Raw genomic sequence first — 20,189 nt, 5'->3', positions numbered from 1 at the left:
CACTGCTGGAAAATTAGGATGTTCATACCAAGCCCTCAAGGTACTATGAGGAGCCAACCAGAAAACAATTGTAAATGGCGATAACTGGCACCCAACGGGTGTTCAGTAAATCCAAGCTATTATTTGGGCAGTATTATTATTAACTTGAGAAGGAAAGACTAGGCCTGGAGGGCCAAAAGGATGAGAGGAAGAAGCTTGGATGGCGTCTCCTTCTAGAATCCAAAATTTAGGATATATGAGCACAGCCGTGAGAAAGGGCTCCTGATTATGACTCGAGAACATCCAAGATACCAATAATAATAATTATAATTAGCATTATTGTAATAGCCACGGCCATTTTTTGAGTACCTGTGACATGCCAGACACTCTGTTGAGCATCCGATTTATGTGTTCATGGGCCCCTTTGACCCTGGGGAAGACGCTGTTATCAACACCCTCATTTTACAGAGGCTCAGAGTTAATAGTCAGAAGGTCTGCAGCAAAGTCAGGAGGCCAGCACGAGGCCTAGCTCCCCGCCTACCTGTTGACCTTTGGCCCGTCGTCGCCTCTGATGTGGGGATCCAGGGACAGTTCTGTCCTAGTTCTCCATCTTCACCGTTCTCCCGGCCCGGAGGGGCTGGGAGGGGGAGCTGGAGAGAGAGGCGAGCTCAACTCCAGAGCCTCGTCTCCAAAGACCCTTCCTCAGCCTGCTTCTCACCCACCACTGCCACGAACGCAGTCCTAGAGAAGAGACTTCCCAGCTCATCACTGGAGACCAAGGCTGGGCACCGTGGAGGCGTGATCAGGGAATGGGCGGGGCCTTGTGGGGGCGTGGCCAAGACTGTGTACTTGACTGTGTGGTCTAGGGGACCCCACTCCAGAAGGGCGACCTCTCCTGCGAGGCTGCTTACGCCGCAGGACAGAACGCGGCATGAGGTGGCCTCTGGGCACCAGCTCTGGCCACAGCCGCGCCTGGACAAGCCTGCTTCTAACAGGTGCGTGAGAGACAAGGGCTGCACTCGCGGGTTGGGAACAAAGAGGAGACATCCCTGGGGAGGAAGAGAGTCTATCCAAATCAGAGACGCACTCACTCCGAGTTCTCATTTTACAGCCCATGCAGCATGGGCGACCGTCGCTCAAGAGCTCTTGAAATCCCCAAGAGGCCCCTGTGATTGACTCCTTTTACAAAGGAGTAAAGTGAGGCTCAGACAGGGGTGGGGTCACTTGCTCATGAGCAGGCAGCTGACGAAAAGCAAAATAAGAATTCAGTATCCGCATGCCAACCCCTTTCCACCAGAGCACCCTGTCTGACCCTAGCTATCCATATCTAATAATAATTTTTCAATAACAACAATAACAATGAAAATAGTATAACAATCATAATAATAAAAAGAGGCCACTGTGACTGAGTACTTCATGTCAGCCTCTTCTAAGTGCTTTCATGTAGTAACATTTAATTCTTCACCCCAGGAGGCTAGAGCTACATGAGCCCCATTTCATAGAGCGGGAAACTGAGACACAGAGAGGTTATGGGTCCTCCCCAGGCCACACAGCTTGAAAGTAACAGAAGAAGGACTTGACTCCAGATGGTCTGGCCACCAAGATCACACTTTCCAGAAACCACCCACATTTACCTCTTAGAGAGTAAATGAATTGCTTCTTTTTCCAGGCTTTAAAAAGTCCAGTTCTGTGTCATTTCAAAACCTCAGCCACAGTTGAGAACTTCACGTCTGCCCCAGCTCGGACCTGGGTCAGGCTTCAGTGAGGATGTAGTGGGATGTGGTGGGCCCTGTTTCTATGTCTCCCTGTGTCCTTTCTCCCCACCCAGAGCTGAGGTCTGTGTCCACCCCCTCCACCCCCTCAAGGCCATGGGCAGAGGAGAGGAAGGCAAGGAGGGTGCAGGAAGGTTTCAACTTGACTGCTGTAATGGTAAGGTGGGGACATGGCCTTCTGTGTGGCTGAGGCATGATGGTGAGATCTTCCTGGGTGGGGAATCTACCCGGCAAGTCGTCTCCTATGGGGCTTTTTGCCAGGACAGGCTCCAGAGATGCCCCCATTTGGAGCTCTGACTGGCTCCTTCAGCAGCATTCACACTGGCTCATGGGAAACTTGTGGACATCTCTGTTGTCCCACCAAACGCAGGAGGTGTGGACCACATCCATCCTGTCCACTCTGCCTCCATCTGTCACCTGAAGACTTACAGGTCTAAGTTCCCACAAACTCCAGGGCACACATCTCCAGCGCTCCAAGAGGTTCCCTTGGAGCCCCCCTCACTTAGCAGGAGGTGGAGGAAAGTCCTAGCCCCAGTGGGGACCTCCAATCCCCCAGAAAACCTCACTCTGAGCCATCTCCTCTTCTCTGTGAGCTCTCAGCCTTCTCTCTTGGCAGGGGTAAAGTGGCTGGTGCTGGCAGAACCGGTGATGGGTAACCCCTGTTAGCTGGGCTTCCGTGGTGTCTCAGATGGTAAAGAATCTGCCTGCAATGCAGGTGGACCCAGATTCAGTCCCTGGGTTGGGAAGATCACCTGGAGAAGGGAATGGCAACCCACTCCAGTATTCTTGCTTGGAGAATTCCATGGACAGGGGAGTCTGGCAAGCTACAGTCCTTGGGGTCGCAAAGAGTCAGACATGACTGAGTGACTAATACAAAAACAACCCGTGTTAGCTAGACCTCAGTTGGGAATGGGGAGTTCTTGGTGTCTGTTGTTTTGTTCTCAGCCTCTGGAACCTTTGGGGAGATTCTACAACAATGGAAGAGTCAAGTTTAACATTCTGGTGTATTTATATTTATATATAGTGATTCAAGGAACTGTTCTGTGATCAAATAGGGAAAAACTGAATAGTGACTTTTTCTCACTTGATTGAAGGTTAGAAATGAAATAAAATAGCCATGCTCCAGGCAAGTAGGACTTCTGGAATTATCTCTATGGTTCTAGCTCTGAAATTCCATATGTATACACATATGGAATTATATATATATTATATATATATATAGGTTTTATAGGTATTGTATATATATATAAATTGCATGTACATGCTAAGTTGCTTCAATTGTGTCCAGCTGTCTGTGACCCCATGGCTGTAGCCCGCCAGGCTCCTCTGTCCATGGGATTTCCCAGGCAAGAATACTGGAGTGGGTTGCCATACCCTCCTCCAAGGGATCTTCCCGATCCAGCAATCGAACCCTTGTCTCCTGCATTGGCGGGCAGATTCTTTACCACTGTGCCACCTGAGAAGCCCCTCCTTTCTATTTATTATTATTATCACCGTTGTCACATCAGCTCTCCATGGCACTCATTCTCACCAGGGCGGGAAGGGTTAGCGGCTGGGGCAGCATCTTGCCTTTGGTCCCATTGCTCCCTCACTCTCTCTTCTCCCTCCCACCCTCCTACAAGGCACCCTGCTCGCATTCAGTACCTGCTCTGCCTCCTTGGAGCTACCCTCCTCTGTGTCTCTGGACCCCTTGACCGAAGGAGCCGATGCCCACCTGCCAGTCCCCAGAAGCCTGGATGGGGTTCTCGCCACTTCTTGGTTCCGAGGGCATGAAATCCAGCCAGAAGCCATGATCTTCTCTCCCGAGGGCCTCCCAGGGCCTGGCCACACTGGCCGGGAGACGCTGGACACCCAGGGCAGCCTGATCATCAGAAACGTGACAACTCTAGATGCGGGCAGCTACACGGTGGTGCTGGAAACCAGCAGGGGACGCAGGAGTGCAACGAAGCAGATACAGGTCAAAGGTAAGGTCACCCCTCTCCCTCCTCGGCAGGGCGGGAGGGACGGAGTTTTCGGTCCGCAGGGCCCCGCGGGACCCATTCTGAACCCATCATCCATTCCAAACATCCCAGAACTTAGAATAGCAACCAATATTTTTTAGCTTTTGATTCTTGTGAACAGTTCTGGTCTCAGCTAATTTTAGCCGGTCTCACTCTGGTGTCTGCAGTCAGCCGGTTCGGAAGGATTGCCTGGGCACTGGTGCGGGATGGCCTCCTCCCTATGTCTGACAGTGGCCTGGCTGGCAGTTGGGGGGATGGGGGTAATTGGGCCACGAGTCTTCCCATCTTCCAGCCCAGTAGCCTGAGCTCGTTTTCTTATCAAAGGTGCAGAAGCTGCAAGGCTCTGGAGGCCCAGGCTCAGAATTGGCCTGCCAGTACTTCCGCCATGTTTTATTGGCCAAAGTGAGTCACATGACCGGCTTTGCTCCAATGGGACGGAAATGGGCTGAGGTCCATCAGTCTGGGCTTCCCAGGGGACTCAGCAGTAAAGAACCCGCCTGCCAATGCAGGAGGCATAAGAGACTCGGTTTCGATCCCTGGGTCGGGAAGATGCCCTGGAGGAGGAAATGGCGACCCACTCCAGTATTTGTGCCTGGGAAATCCCATGGACAGAGGAGCCTGGCAAGCTGCAGTCCATGGGGTCACAACAGTCAGACTCAATTTTGCAACTACACCATCACCACCATCAGTCTACATATCTGTGATCTGAAGGCCAGTTCTTCTAGAAGCCTACTCTGCCTAGAGTGTGTGCAGACTCTGAAACTCAAACCACCTGCGTCAAGTCCTTGCTCCTTCACTTCCTAGCCACATCCCTTTGCAAAGTGACTTGCCCTCTGTGTCCTTCAGCATCCTCCTCTGTAAAAACAGATCCATGGTAGACCCCCCCTTGTAGGAGTGCTGTGAGGAACAAATGAATTAATCCACACCAAATACCTAGAACAGTGCCTGGCACCTGTTGCCAAAATCTTGGTTCTCTGTGTGAGATGCCAGGTAAAAATACAGAGACAGGATTTTGGAGGAAAGAGAAAGAGTAGCTTTATTTCTTTGCCAGGCAAAGAGGGAACACAGCAGGCTACTCCAGGCAAAGAGGGAACACAGCAGGCTACTCCATTAAGAACTGTGTTCCCCGCTGGAGGGGCTAGTGAGGAGTTTTATAATCTTTATAATGGGGCTCATGGTCTGGGGTAGGTGATAAACGATCAAAGTAAGGAAGGTCTTGTATTCTTCCTTTTGTAGAATTTCGACACAGCCCTAGTTGACCTCAGGCAACTCAGTGACTCAGTCTTTCTGTCTCCTGGGGTTATTGGCCCGTTATCTTCTTTCTGACAGGAAGAATGCTACGGAGAATTGTTACAAGAAGTGTGGGGGAAGGTGAACCCCAGGTGCAGGGTGTAACTCACATAGAGTCTGAGAGTGGTTAAGGACTTAGCTTTGCAAAAGGCAGGCCTTGCAACCTGCACAGTGAATCAGTGGCAGTTAAAGTAAAACTGGTATTGCTTAACTCTTTCAGGCCAGTTTATGCTATTTCCCCAGCCTGCTCATTGGTTCCTTATTTTCCTTCTTTATCAGCAAAATCTCATTTCTATCTTTGCTGCAATGCACAGAGTAAGCAAATGTTTGCCATGAGTATTTCAGGGGACCTGACCTCTTTGACAGAGAAGGCAATGGCACCCCACTCCAGTATTCTTGCCTAGAAAATCCCATGGATGGAGGAGCTTGGTAGGCTACAGTCCATGGGGTCGCTACGAGTCGGACACGACTGAGCAACTTCACTTTGACTTTTCCCTTTCATGCACCGGAGAAGGAAATGGCAACCCGCTCCGGTGTTCTTGCCTGGAGAATCCTAGGGACGGCGGAGGCTTGTGGGCTGCCGTCCGTGGGGTCGCACGGAGTTGGACACGACTGAAGCGACTTAGCAGCAGCAGCAGCAGACCTCTTTGAGCCCTTGTTTTCCCATTAAAAGGATGATAACAATGAGATCTACCTTGTAGGGTTGTTGTGAGGATTAAATGAGTAAATCCAGTGGCTTTCAAGTTTTTTAAATCATGACCCAGTATGTTCATATATCTATACATCACAAGTCACTTGTCTTTACAAGTGTCATAAAATAACAATTATTGCTATGAGTAATGCATTCTGATACTTTCTTTTACATCTCATTTCACATTTTAAATGCTGATTATTCACTCAATGTGCTCAGTCATGTCCGACTTTTTGGGACCCCATGGACTGTAGCCCTAAATGCTGATTACAACCTACTAAAACAACCTACTAAATGACTTCACCCAAGCATGGGTCTTACTCATAACATAAGAAGCCAGTAATATAACGAGCTATAATTAACATGTGTTGTTGTAGTTAACATGTTTAGAATGGTGCTTGGCTCACAGTAACAGTCCAATATAGATGGCTATTATATCAATTCTTGTTTTTAATAATTTTATTTATTTTTGGCTGTGCTGGGTCTTCATTGTTGTGTGGGTTTTTCTCTAGTTGCATTGAGTGGCGGCTACTCTCTGGTTGTGGTGCACAGGCTTCTCCTGCGGTGGCTTCTGTTCTTGCCAACCACAGGCTCTAGGTGCATGGGCTTCAGTAGTTGTGGCTCGTGGGCTCTAGAGCACAAGCTCAGTAGTTGTAGCACAGGGGCTTAGTTGCTCTGTGGCATGTGGGATCTTGCCAGACTAGGGATCAAATCTGTGTCTTCTGCATTGGCAGGCAGATTCTTTACCACTGAGCCACGAGGGAGGCCCCTACATTGATTCTTATTTCTATACCCGTGGGTTCTTTCTCCTTCTGCAAGGCTTAGCTCAGGCACCACCTCCTCCAGGAAGAATTCTCTGAGCTCTTTGGCTGGATTGAAGTTTTTTTTCACTTTTCATATTGCACCGAATGGTAATCAGCTCCATATGGAGGTCTCCAGCACTCACCATGACATCAGATCCAAATCCCAGCTGTGCCTCTCTCTCTCTGACCATGAGCCCTGGCCCTAAGACCCCCAGACCTGTCTTTCACCTGAAAAAAAAATAAAGAACTGTGGTGAGGAGGTGGGGAGGGGAGCTTCCCTGGTGGCTCAGCGGTAAAGAATCTGCTTGCCAATGCAGGAGATGTGGGTTCCATCCCTGGGTCAGGAAGATCCTCTGGAGAAGGAAATGACAACTGACTCCAGTATTCTTGCCTAGGAAATCCCCTGGACAGAGGAGCCTGGTGAGCTACAGTCCATAGGGTCACAAAGAGTTGGACACGACTTAGTGACTCAGCAATAACAATAAATGGTGAGGATGATGATGTATGCTGTCTGTAAGGAGCCCTCCCACGAGCCAGTGGCCCAGGCCCCAAGCCTTGGAGGACCCCTTGAACACCACCACCCTCACCTACATCCAATCTATCAGCAAATCCTGTGGACTCTACCTGCAAAATAGTTCAGAATCCAGCCACTCCTCCAGAAGCTCTTGGCTTCTACCCTGGTCCAGCTGAGGGCAGGGGACCTGGGGTATTTATGTACCAGTCCACATTGGTCACTGTGGAAGGCTGTGTGCCCACTCTCCAGTGCTTTGGCTGCTGCTACCATAAGCAGAGCAGGCTCTGGCAGCCTGTGAATGCCCTGAAGCCACAGATGCAGTGTTGGCAGTCATATGCGCTGAGGACAGCTCAGCTCCATCCAGTGTCTGGATCAACAGTGGGCACAGACCAGGCCCTCCAAACATGTTGATGAATGAATGAATGAGTGAGTGAATGAATGAATGAATGCCTCTGTGGTGAACAGAGGAAGTTGTTGGCCTCTCTGAGTGGTCTCCACCCATGTGACCTTGCTCCCTTGTTTGTACAGCCAACTATGATGGGGTGCAGCTGGTGACATTCCCGGGAAATAGACAAGGTATCCTCTGGAGTGACCTCAACTACTCTGTGATCCTGCAGTGGGAGGCTTTAATCACACCTGAACCTGTGCTACGGTGGACCTTCAATGGGAGACCTCGCAAAACTGGGGAAAGGCTGATTATCCACAGGTTGTCCATGAATGATCTGGGCACCTACTTATGCTTGGCCGAGAATAGCCAGGGAGTGTACCTCTCCCAGCCTGTGACTATCATGCTACCACGTGAGTCTCCCACCCTCACCCCAGGCCCCTGGTCAGTGGCCAGCTTTCCTGATTCCATTGAGCCAGCTTCTGTGAGCAGTTCCCTCTGAGACCCTTTACAATCAAGATGGCATCCCATTCTTTCATCCTCCTGGCAGAGGGGGATTATTATCCCATTTTACAAATGAGAGGCTGTGACCCAAAGACATGAAGGCTAATGAAAGATCGGGGCAGGATCTGGAGCTGGCTGTCTGGGTCCTGGCTCCAATCGCTTTCTACTGTGTGAGTTTGAGAAATCTCTTTGCCTCTCTGAATCTCAGCACATGCCAGAGGAAAAATGAAAGTGATAATACAACAAGTGGTTCCAAGCACGGGCTTTGGAATTTGAATTCCGGCTCCACTACTTGCTGGCTGTGTGGCTCTGAGCCAGTGCCTTGACTTCTCTGTGCTTCAGTTTCCTCAGTATTCAGAGGGATATAAACTGGGAAAACAATAGTGCCCACCCCAAAATGTAGCTGTGAGCATTCAGTGAGATAAGCAGGTGAACAGCTTAAAATAAGAGTGCCTAGCACTATGGAACACTAGTGAGTGCTCAATAAACATGAACTAGTATCATTGCTATGATTAGTATTATCCATATTATTATTAATTTCGTGCCTATTACCAGAGGCAAGAGTGTGTACAGAGGCTCAGGTGGCAATCACAAGAAGAGCCAGTTATCGGGATTAAAAAAAGTGGTTTGGGAGCCAGTCAAAGTGGAGTTCAGTTCCTGCCCCTGTGCCTTCTTAGCTGGGTGACTTAGGACAGGTGGCGTCCCTTCTCTGGAGCTTCAGTTTCCTCCTGTGTATAACCAATGTGATCGCGTAGACCTCTACAAAATTGCTGTTAAGGAACTGAAATGGTAAATGCTGGAAGCTAGTTAGCTGGTGCTTTAAATAGCAGCAGTTACCATCCATGTTATTTTTAGTATTTCTATTCAGAGAGTGGTGAAGAGGAGCTGCCTAGAGAAGAGGGGGAGGCATGTAGGCAGAAGGAATCACTTGAGCAAAAGTCCAGAGCAAGGAAAGGATGGAGATGGTGGAGAGCCTGGCTTGGCTACATTCCTAGAGCTGCGCCCAGCCACGGTTCACTGGGAGGTTTCAGGATTTGATTTTAGGTAATTTACTGGGAGAAAAAATATAAATCTTGGAATACCTGGTGACCCTGATACATTCACTGAGAATGACTGTACTTCTAAGACCCCCTTTCCTTGTTCATCAACTGTTCAGGAAATGTTTATTGAGCACCTATTATGTGACTGGCCTATGCTGGGCAGTGCTGAAGACAACTGGTAACAGAGACAGTCCTGGTTCTGCCATCACAGGACTTCCAGTACAGTAGGGGACAGACCTGTCCACAAACAGTAATGACCAGAGTGGGCAGGGCTGGGGTGGGGGAACTCAAACGGCTGTGAGACCCAAGGGGGCGCCTGACCCAGCAAGGGAATCAGGGAGGGTTTCCTGGAAGAGGGGACATCTGAGTTGGTAATAGGACACATAGAAATTGTCCAGGCCAGGGGGAGAAAATGGCATTCCAGGGGCACAGATAAAGGCTTAGAAGTAGGAGAGGGAAGTAGAAAATTAAGTAGAATCCAACAAGGCTCGGTTATAAATGTAGAGGGTAGAAAGAGATGAGACTGGCCAGATGCAGGTTCTTAAAGGTCAAGGTGAAGTCCTGGGAAGTCATGGGAAGGTTCTGAGCAAGAGAGGAACAGGGTCAAGTGTGGACTTTACAAAGACCCCTCTGGGGACTTACCTGGTGGTCCAATGGTTACGACTCTGTCCTTCCAATGCAGGGGGCACGCGTGGGTTCAATACCTGGTCAGGGAACTAAGATCCCACATAACAAGATGTGGCCAAAAAGAAAAAAACCCTCTGGCTTCTATGTGGTGATGAGATGGGTTGGGGAGAGACTGAGATGGGAGAGCAGGGAGGCTGGGGTGGAGACAGGGAGGATGGGGGAGGAGGTGGAATGGCAGGGGGAGTGGGGGTATGGAGGGAGGGTGTCTCCTCCAGTCTCTCCCCTTCTTGGTTCCCAGAAGCTGACATGGAACCCACAGAACCTGCACCCATCTCTCAGAAACCCCCGCTCTCCCTGTCAGGAGGATCTGCCATTGCTCTCATCGTGGCCGCATCTGTGGTAGGCTTGGTACTGGTTGGAAGCGTGCTCTTCACCTTCATCCAGAAGCTAAGGTACCTGCCTTCCCTTCCTCCCATCCACTCAGCCTCCACAAGGCACAGAGCTCTCTCTGCAGCAAGACTGAAGCCAAACCAACAACCTTATCCCAGGGAGCATAAAGTTCATTCAGAGAGAATGACATGGACCCCCGATGTGCTCCACCCAACTAGTCAGTTCCCAAAGTAGCCCCGGGGAAACAGAGACAGGAGACGGTCCTGGAGCTGGATTCAAATCCCCGTTCTGTCACTTACCCAAAGTGAGGCCATGGCAAGTCACCACCCCTCTGGGCCTCAGTTTGCCCATCTACAAAATGGGGGTGGTATTAATAGCACCTGCCTCATAGGGCTCTCATTTGGATTTCTCAAGCCTTTTGGGGCTTCCCTTGGTGGTCCTGTTATTAGAGCTCTGTGCTTCCACTGCAGGGGGTACAGGTTCAATCCCTGGTGGAGAACTAAGATCCTACAAGACACACAGCAGAAAAAAAAAAAAGCAGGGCCTAGGATATGGTCCTCATTTTCCACATGAGTAGAACTAAACTGCAGAAAAATCCATCAACTTACCCAAGGACATGCTGCTAGCAAAGAGTTGACCCTAAATCAAACCCAGGTCTAACTCCAAAGTCATATTCTTAGAGGGGAAAGGTGAGATATCAGGTAGTATGAAAATGCTCACTCAGACTACTCAGAGTCCCTGCCTCCATGAACAGCAGAAGGGGTCACTTCCTGTCCTCCCTGCCGTTCTTGCCAAGACCTGTTTCTGACAGACCACTGCTGATGTCATCCAGAAGGAACCAGCCTTGTCCAATCAGCTGGGACCTTGGAGATGAGGTCATGAGGACAAGCATGGCTGTCTTGACTCTCCCGGTGGGAAGAGGCAGTCTCCAGAAAAGAGGGGTCTGGACTGAGAAGCACCCCAGGAAGGCCTGCCAAACCCACCAAGGGCCAAGGGAGATTCCCCATAGGTTTGCAGTTAAGTTCTTGGACCCTGACACCTTAAGCTCATCCTAGCTCTGTCATATGCTAGCTTGTGGGACTTTGGGTGACCCCTTTAACTGCTCTGTGCTCCATCTGTAAAACAGGGATAATGGTAATATAATATCTGCTTCAAAAAGTAGGTGTGTGAGGGACTTCCCTGGTGCTCCAATGGCTAAGACACCGTGCTCCCAATGCAGGGGTCGTGGGTTCAATCTCTTGTCTGGGAACCAAGATCCCACGTGCCGCAACTTAAGAGTTGAGTTCACATGCCTCCATGGGGCAGCTAAGACCCGGCACAGCCAAATAAATAAATTAAATAAATATTTTTTTAAAATAAAGGGTAGATGTGGGAATTCCCTGGTGATCCAGTTGTTAAAGACTCCATGCTTCCACTGCAGGGAGCGTGAGTTTGATACCTGGTCAGGGAACTAAGATCCCACATGTGGCCAAAAAATAAAAATAAATAAATACTAAAAAACAAAACAAAACAAAACAGGGTAGATGTGTGGATTACATAATATGGTGAGAGTGAGATACTGTTAATAGTGCCTGGCACATGGTGAGCCTTCAAAGAATGTCAGCCGCGTGTATTATTATTATGGCTATTTTGTTATTATTATTATTATTATTATTATTATTATTTCTCTCTCTCTCCATTGTAGGTCTGGCTGACAACGAAGAGATGGGGGAACCATTTGGGGTATTTTTCAGTTTAAAAAAATTGAATAAAAATAAAAATACAAACAAATGAATCTAGACAAAAGGAGACATTACAAGCAGATCTTAATCATGAATTTTTCTGTGGTATTAAAATACTAACAGCTATTTTACCATATCCAGTCAAAATATACATTTTGTGGAACATGTGTACATTTCTATTCAGTATATAATTAGTAGTGGAATTTCACAGTTGTAGAATATGTATATCTTCAGCTTTTCTCAAACAGTTTTTATAAAACAGTTTGGGAGTATCGATAACTGTTTTCCAATCAAATTCAATGTATTTTCAGACAATGGGTTCCACGGTGAAATACCACGTAGTAGGATTTCCCTGGTGGTCCAGTGGATAGGACCCTGTGCTTCCAATGCAGGGGACGTAGGTTCAATCCCTGGTCAGGGAACTAAGAGCCCACATGCCATCCGGCATGGCTGAGAACAGGCTCCTGGGCTCTGAAATCCCTATTTCCAATCATTCTACTGTCCCATTGCTCCCTCCCTGGAGCCAGACCCCACCTTCCCATTGCTCCTTCCTATGTCAGGGAGGTGTCCTTGTGTTCAAGTACATAAGCTAAAAGCAAGGTACAGAGAGGGTAAGTGATTTGCCCAAAGTCACACAGCCACATGCGATGCCAGCTCAAGTCTGCCCAATACCAAAGCCTATTTCTTAGACTAGCACTGTTCAAGAACACTCTCTGGTGATGGAACTGTCCCTATCTGTACTGTCCACCACAATATTATCCAACACAAGTGGTTATTGAGCCCTTGAAATGGACATCATGTAACTGAGGAACTGAATTTTTTAATTGACTTTTAATTAATTTTAGTTTATATATCCACCCGTGGCTAGTGGCTATTGCATTGGATGGTGCAACTCAAACTCCTAATTGTTAGAAAATAATAATAGTAAATCCTCCAGCAGCCATATGTGTATATTACTGACTGCATGGCAGTTCTGGGGTCCTTGCTCTGATCTATCCAAGGGTCCAGATTTGCTCAGAAACCCCTAATACTGAACCAGATCCTTTCCTACCTGAGGCATCCTGCCCTCCCACATCCCTCTACTATAAAGGACAAATGAGTTATTTCGTGTCTGGGCAGTGGTAAAGGCAGCTGGTTCCCTGGGTCTTAGAGTTGACTGCAGCTGCCACTCAGCCACCAGCTAGAGAACAGCTGGCCAGGGCTTCAGAACAGCTGAGAATCATTACGATGTTCCTCCCTCACAAAAAATAAATTGTGCAAATTTTCTCAAAGAGATTTCCTGACCACCTCTGTTATAAATTCACTCCCCTGATTGAACTTACCCATAGGACTGTTCTGCCTTATAGTACTTAGCACATTATGTGATTAAATATTTATTGGTTATACCAATTGATAATTTAACAATTATCTCCATGATAGGGCTTCCCAGGGGGCTCCAGTGGTAAAGAATCCACCTGCCAAGCAGAAGATGCGGGTTCAGTCCCTGAGTTGGGAAGGTCCTCTGGAGAAGGAAATGGCAACCCACTCCAGTATTCTTGCCTGGGAAATCCCATGGACAGGGAGCCTGGTGGGCTACATACAGTCCATGGGGTCACAAAGAGTTGGACACGACTTAGCAACTAACCAACAACTTCTCCATGTTAAATGTCAGCCCCATGAGAGCCAGACCTGTATCTGCTACACAGTGTGTGCTCAATAAATGTTTGTTGAATGAATGAATGAATGAGAGACTAAACCCACACCACTAGGAAAACTCAAAAGCTCAGAAATGAAAGCATTGGCTGAATCTCCAGCCTTCTCTAAGTTGGAGTTTAACAGCAATAACAACCTGACTTGAACTCCTCTCTGTCTCTCTATCAGAAAAAAAAATTAAAAGGTCAGGCATCTTGAGTCCCCTCCCCTAATCCCATGTGGAGGGTAAACGATCATCTGGCTGCAGCAGAAGAGCCCAGTCTCAGCAACTGTGGTAGCAGTTACCCTCAGAGTCCCAGAATTCATTCTCTCCTCCCTCTATAATAACCACATCCTCAGTTTCAGCTGGGCACGTGATGTCCAAGGGGAAAGAAAAACAACCTTGTCAGTAAAATGTGTAAGGGTTATGTGTGAATTGCAGAACATGCCCTTCAGGTGAGGGAGCATCTTCTTCTGTTGGCAGGAATGAGAATGTGATGGCTGGAACCAAGCAGATATATAGGATCATGAGGTGACCGTCTCACATGCAGGAGGACAGAGTAGCAAGTGTGAAGTGTGCTGAACCCAGCTTGTGCCGGCTCACAAGAACTTACTTTGGGAAATTCCCCAGCAGTCCAGTGGTTAAGACTCTAGGCTTCTACTGTAGGGGGCTTGGGTTCAGTCACTGGTCAGGGAACAGATCTCATATGTCTCAGGGCAAAAAAAAAAAAAACCCAGAAAACATAAAACAGAAGCAATATTGTAACAAATTCAATAAAGACTTAAAATGATCCACATCAATAATCTTAAAAAAAAAACTTACTGTGTACATCTCTTCCTAACTCCACATTCAAAGATGGCATGTTGGTAGACTGAAATCAATTGTGATAGTGATATTTACACCGAGGAATTTGGGAATTACTACAAATCCGGAAAATTTTTTCCAGAGAGGTAATTTACCAACCCTCTGCTGAAAAACAGATATCTGGAGATTTTGTGAAGCTGTTCAACTAGCCCTGTCTTAAGTGAAAGTGAAGTCGCTCAGTCGTGTCCGACTCTTTGCGACCCCATGAACTGTAGGCTACCAGGATCCTCCGTCTGTGGGATTTTCCAGGCAAGAGTACTGGAGTGGGTTGCCATTTCCTTCTCCAGGGGATCTTCCCAACCCAGGGATCGAACCCGGGTCTCCAGCATTGTAGGGAGATGTTTTACTGTCTGAGCCCTATCTTAAACACATGTACAGTTCCTTTTACATGAAAGAAGAAACAGAAGTCTATCTTGCCGAAGCCACTCTTGTTTTAGTTCCATTGTTTTTTGCAACCCAGCCATTATTCCTTTTTTAAAACATTTATTTATTTGGCTGCACCAGGTCTTAGTTGCAGCATGTGAGATCTTGTTCCCTGACCAGGGATTGAACTTCGGTCCCCTGTATTGGGAGCTCAGAGTCTTAGCCACTGGACCACGAGAGAAGTCCCAATCTGGCCTACTCCTAATGGATATATCTAACCCTAAGATTTAAGCCATAAAGTCAAAGATTTAAATGCCACTTGGAGGACTTCTATGGTGGTCCAGTGGTCCAGTGGAAGAATCTGACTTCCAGTGCAGGGGACAAGGGTTCGATCCCTGGTCAGGGAACTAAGATCACACATGCCTCAGGGCAGTTAAATGTCACAACTAGAGAAGCCCACGCACCACAAGGAAAGATCGCAAGTGCCACAACTAAGATGTGACACAGACAAATAAGTAATAAATGTTAAAACAAAATAATAAATAAATTCCACTTGGCAAAACAGAGGCTGAATGGCTGGAAGAGAGCCTATGACCATATATGCTACTGCTACTGCTAAGTCACCTCAGTCGTGTCCGACTCTGTGCGACCCCATAGACGGCAGCCCGCCAGGCTCCACCGTCCCTGGGATTCTCCAGGCAAGAACGCTGGAGTGGGTTGCTATTTCCTTCTCCAGTGCATGAAAGTGAAAAGTGAAAGTGAAGTCGCTCAGTTGTGTCCGACTCTCCATGACCCCATGGACTGCAGCCTACCAGGCTCCGCTGTCCCTGGGATTCTCCAGGCAAGAGTACTGGAGTGGGGTGCCATTGCCTTCTCCGATGACCATATATAGGCTTGAATGAATTGGGCCACAATCAAAGTGTGAGACAGGAACAAGGAAAATAAATTGCCAACTTCCCATGGTGGCAGTGGGGGGTGGGGCGGGCAGGCTGGGGAATGCAACTATCAAAAACATGAAAGAACTGAGAATCCCACACCTTGTTCTGGTTTTCTGGCTCTGATTGTGTAGATGTTCTGTATCCAGACAAAAGAAAGATAAAAACAAAGAAAAACTGGAACTTTCCTTCTCTGGGCAGCAATTCTCTCCCTCCCTGGCAGCCACATCTGCCATGATGAGCTCACTGACTATAGGCAGAAGCTAAGAAGGAAGAATAGACTAGATGTGGGGTAGAAGGAGAGGGCAGAGAGAAAGCTGAACTGCCTTCAGATTAGAGGAGACTCAAGGAGGAGCAGAAACTGATGAGACAAGGTTGCCTCCAAGATGTGTCCCAGACTCACAGCTCATCCTCTCAACCTGCTCTTCTCCCAGGGATCCCCCATCTTGACAGGATATAAGCTTGGCAGGGACCCCAAATCACTGAGGCTTAAACAAGATAGAAGTGGACTTCCCTTGCAGTCCAGTGGTTAAGAATCCACTTTACAGGGGACCTAAGTTCCATCCCTGGTCGGGGAACTAAGATCCTACATTCCAAGGGGCAACTAAACCCACATGCCACAGCTAGAGAGCCTGTGTGCCAAAACTTAAGATCCAGCGCAGCCAAAAATAAATATTTAAAAGGAAAAAAAAAATTCCATGCTCCCAATGCAGAAGTCATGGGTTCAATTCCCAGTCAGGGAACTAAGATTCTGTATGCCACACAGCATGGCCAGAAAAACAAAACAAGATAGAAGTTGGTTTCTCTCGCGTGTAACAATCCTGATGGATGCAGTCCGGGAATGGTATGGAAGCTGTGCTTGGTGACATCATCCAGGAGCCCTGGTTTCTTTACCTTGTAGTCTGGTCCTCCCCAGGATGTTACACAGTCAGAATGGTGCATGGCAAAGTCCCCATTCCAGCCAGCAAGAGGTGGCAATGTTGGAGACAGTCTCACTGCCTTCCTTTGATGGCACAACCATCAAAGGTGACGTGAGAAGTTTCTCACATCACTTGTACTCACATTCCAGGGATCAGAACTTGGTCACATGACCCCACAAGACTCTACTATTAATTTATTGTCGTTCAATTGCTCAGTCATGTCTGACTCTTTGTGACCCCATGGACTGCAGCACACCAGGCTCCCCTGTCCTTCACTATCTCCCGGAGTTTGCTCAAACTCATGTCCATTAAGTCGATGATGCCATCCACCCATCTCATCCTCTGTCGTCCCCTTCTCCTCATGCCCTCAATCTTTCCCAGCATCAAGGTCTTTTCTAATGAATCAGCTCTTCGCATCAAGTGATCAAAGTATTGGAGCTTCAACTTCAGCATCAGTCCTTCCAATGAATATTCAGTGTTGATTTCTTTTTGATTGCCTGGTTTGACCCCCTTGCTATCCAAGGGAATCTCAACAGTCTTCTCCAGCATCACAGTTTGAAAGCATCAGTTCTTCAGCACTCAGCCTTCTTTATGGTCCAACTATCACATCTGTACATGACTACCAGAGAAAAACCATAGCTTTAACTGTTCACTTTGTTAGCAAAGTGAAGTCTCTGTTTTTTAATATGCTGTCAAGTTTTGTCATAACTTTCCTTCCAAGGACCAAGCATCTTTTTTTTTTTTTTCTGGGTTGAGTCTTTTTATTTTTTTTTTTAATAAATTTAATTATTTTAGTTGGGGGCTAATTACTTTACAATATTGTAGTGGTTTTTGTTTCATGGCCGCAGTTGCCGTCCATAGTGATTTTGGAGCCCAAGAAAATAAAGTCTGTCACTTTTTCCATTTTTTTCCCTTCTATTTGCCATGAAGTGATGCACTGTTAATTACTCACTCACATCTCCAGTCTCACTTTGCCCCCTTGTTGCCCCTCTCCAGCTGCACTGACTTTAGTCAGGGCTGGATAACTGCTGTAACAGATATCTCCAAAATGTCAGGGGTGTGACCCAGTAAAAGCGTTATCACCCACTCATACCATAGTTCACTGCAGGTCACTGAGGAGACTCCGTCCCTGCACAGTCATTCCTGGACCTGCTTTGCTTCAAGCCTGGGTCTCTGCCCTGCTCTGGGTCATATGACCACAGTACTATGAGAGATTCTGAGAAATGAAATTTTCCTGAGCTCCTGGAAATAAGAGGAAATAGGTTTAGGGGAACAGCTAGCCAGTTGAACTTAACGGAGTGCTCTTATGCCACCAGTTGTTGCACATGCTATTTTCTCTGCCTGGAAAGTTTACTCACCTTTTTTCAACCAGTTAATTCCTAGTGATTAAAAAAATCTCCATTCAGTCACCACCACCTGCCTGGATTTCACTCCCCCACCCTAGCTGCACACACCCAGGAAATCCCTCTTTGATAGTCATCACAAGTTAGGGACTTCCCTGGCAGTACCGTTGTTAAGATTCTGCCTTTCTACTGCAGGGGCTGCAGGTTGGTTTCCTGGTTGGGAAACTAAGATCCCACATGCTACACAGCGTGGGAAAAAAAGTTGCCGATTTATAAGTGTTTGGGTGATACTTTCACAATGTCTGTCTCCCCAGTCAAGACTGAGTCCCAAAGGACCGAACTGTGTTTCCCTTTGCTCAACATCTTGCCCTCTGAACCTACAGCAATGCCAGTCCATGATGGGCGCTCAATGAACACCTGCGAAAGGAATAAATGAATGGATAGAAGAAATTTAAACACTTTTTGAGCCCCCAAAGTTCTGCAGCATGGAATAAAACACTAACCTAGTTCTTTTCTGTCCTCATGGGGTGAACCAAGGCGTCCAGGATCTAAGGTAAGGTGAATAAACACACCCAAATGCGTAAGGAATGCCTAACTATAATCTCTGGCCATAATTTCTCTCCACAACGCTTATTTTTCACATCTATTTGCCAGGGATGACAAATACATTTCTTCTCAACTACCACTTTTCTAAAAAATATTATCATTGTTTTAATTCACAGTTTCTTTTTATTTATTTATTTATTTTTGGCTGTGCTGCATCTTCACTGCTGTGTGGGCGTTTCTCGAGTTGCGGCAAGCAGGGGCTACTCTTCATCGCAGTCCATGGGCTTCTCAGTGCTGTGGCTTCTCTCGCTACCAAGCATGGGCTCTAGAGCACCCGGGCTTCAGGAGTTTCAGCAGGTGGGCTCCGTAGTTGCAGTTCCCGGGCTCTAGAGCACAGGCTCAGTAGCTGTGGCACATGGGCTTAGTTGCCCCACAGCATGTGGGATCTTCCCCGACCAGGGATTGAACCCGTGTTTCCTGAACTGTTAAAGGATTCTTTACCACTGAGCCATCAGGGAAACCCTCAACTGCCATTTTTGATAATCTGGCAGTGGGTCCTCGAAGATCGGTATTAAGAATTCTGGGAACCTACTCATGCTCCCCAGGAAGGAATGCCTGCACTGATTGCTGATGCCTGCTGAGAGCCTGGACATGAGAGTGAAGTCAGCAACCCCGTATTTGCTTCCGCTGCTCATCAGCCAGGTGTCACATTCTCTGTACTCTCTGATGGGGACTGAAAGAATTTTAGGCCTACTCAAAATATACTATGATTCACAATTACAGAGGCACAGCAACATTTCTGAGCTATTTTAACAATGTCTAACACATTCATTGGGCCAAGAAATATGTACTGAGCACCATCTATGTGACAGGCTCATGCTAGATGCTGGCAATACTGCCATGAACAAGACAGACTTGGTCTCTTCTTAACAGTTTACAAATTCAGTCTCCAACATCCACCCATTTCTTGCCCAAGTTCTCAGCCTTTCCCCCCTCTTCCAGCCCACCCTCAATTTCTTCCCTCTTTCAAACACACCCAAAGGTTCTTCCTCAAGTTCTCTCAAGCCCACTCTCTACCTCTCTCTCTGTTTCTCTCTCTCATATACACCCACACAAGTCAATGAGTAGTGAAAGTCGCTCAGTTGTGCTTGACTCTTTGCGACCCCATGGACTATACAGCCCATGGGAATTCTCCAGGCCGGCATATTGTAGTGGGTAGCCTTTCCCTTCTCCAGGGGATCTTCCCAACCCAGGGATCGAACTCAGGTCTCCTGCATTGCAGGTGGATTCTTTACCAAATGAGCCACACAAGTCAATGAGTAAGTTTTGTTTAAATTCCAGTATTTACAGAAAACATAATTGTATATTCTAGAGCAAGAAAGAGGAATTAAGGTCATATAACAATCAGAGACCAAATAATCACTAAAGTCATTCTTTCATTCATTCATTCATTCATCCAGCATGCCTTCCTCTGGCAACTGGTATTGAATCCTGTGCTGGGCAGTACTGGGGACCCAGAGGTGACCATCACAGCCACGCCCCTGTCCTCCCAGGGCTCACAGTTCACTGGGGGAGACAGAACCATCCCCAGATAGTGATAACCCAGAGTAGTTGGGGCTGGGACATGGGAGCCCAGAGAGGGCTCCTCATCCAGTCTGGGAGTCTAAGAGGTCATTTTGTGGGAGGGGTCAGCTGTATTGGAGAACAACATTAAGATGATTAACAACAAGAGCAGCCATATACCCTGAAAGTGATATTTACCAGACATTGTACTGAAGGGCTTTAATGCATCATTTCCCCAAACCCTGGAAAGTAGATATTATTATTAGT

At 47.5% G+C, this 20,189-nt stretch overlaps 1 protein-coding gene and 1 non-coding gene across 2 annotated transcripts; both read left to right on the top strand.

Annotated features, from left to right (window-relative positions):
• Positions 1 to 438: 438 nt before the first annotated feature.
• Positions 439 to 11,787, top strand: IGSF23 (immunoglobulin superfamily member 23). The gene is made up of 5 exons (XM_081515938.1): positions 439 to 974; positions 3,374 to 3,715; positions 7,578 to 7,847; positions 9,904 to 10,057; positions 11,680 to 11,787. The coding sequence occupies exons 1-5, from the start codon at positions 911 to 913 to the stop codon at positions 11,687 to 11,689; spliced, it is 840 nt and encodes a 279-aa protein (XP_081372064.1). The 5' UTR covers positions 439 to 910; the 3' UTR covers positions 11,690 to 11,787.
• Positions 11,788 to 12,065: 278 nt separating this feature from the next.
• Positions 12,066 to 12,138, top strand: TRNAG-UCC (transfer RNA glycine (anticodon UCC)). The gene has a single exon. It is a non-coding gene; the product is annotated as a tRNA-Gly (tRNA).
• The last annotated feature ends 8,051 nt before the right edge of the window (positions 12,139 to 20,189 follow it).

This window comes from Giraffa tippelskirchi, chromosome 7, assembly GCF_054371585.1.
Source record: "Giraffa tippelskirchi isolate mGirTip1 chromosome 7, T2T-mGirTip1v1.2.pri, whole genome shotgun sequence".
In the NCBI taxonomy this organism is placed as follows: Eukaryota; Metazoa; Chordata; class Mammalia; order Artiodactyla; family Giraffidae; genus Giraffa; species Giraffa tippelskirchi.
This window is presented reverse-complemented; position numbering and strand designations above follow the sequence as displayed.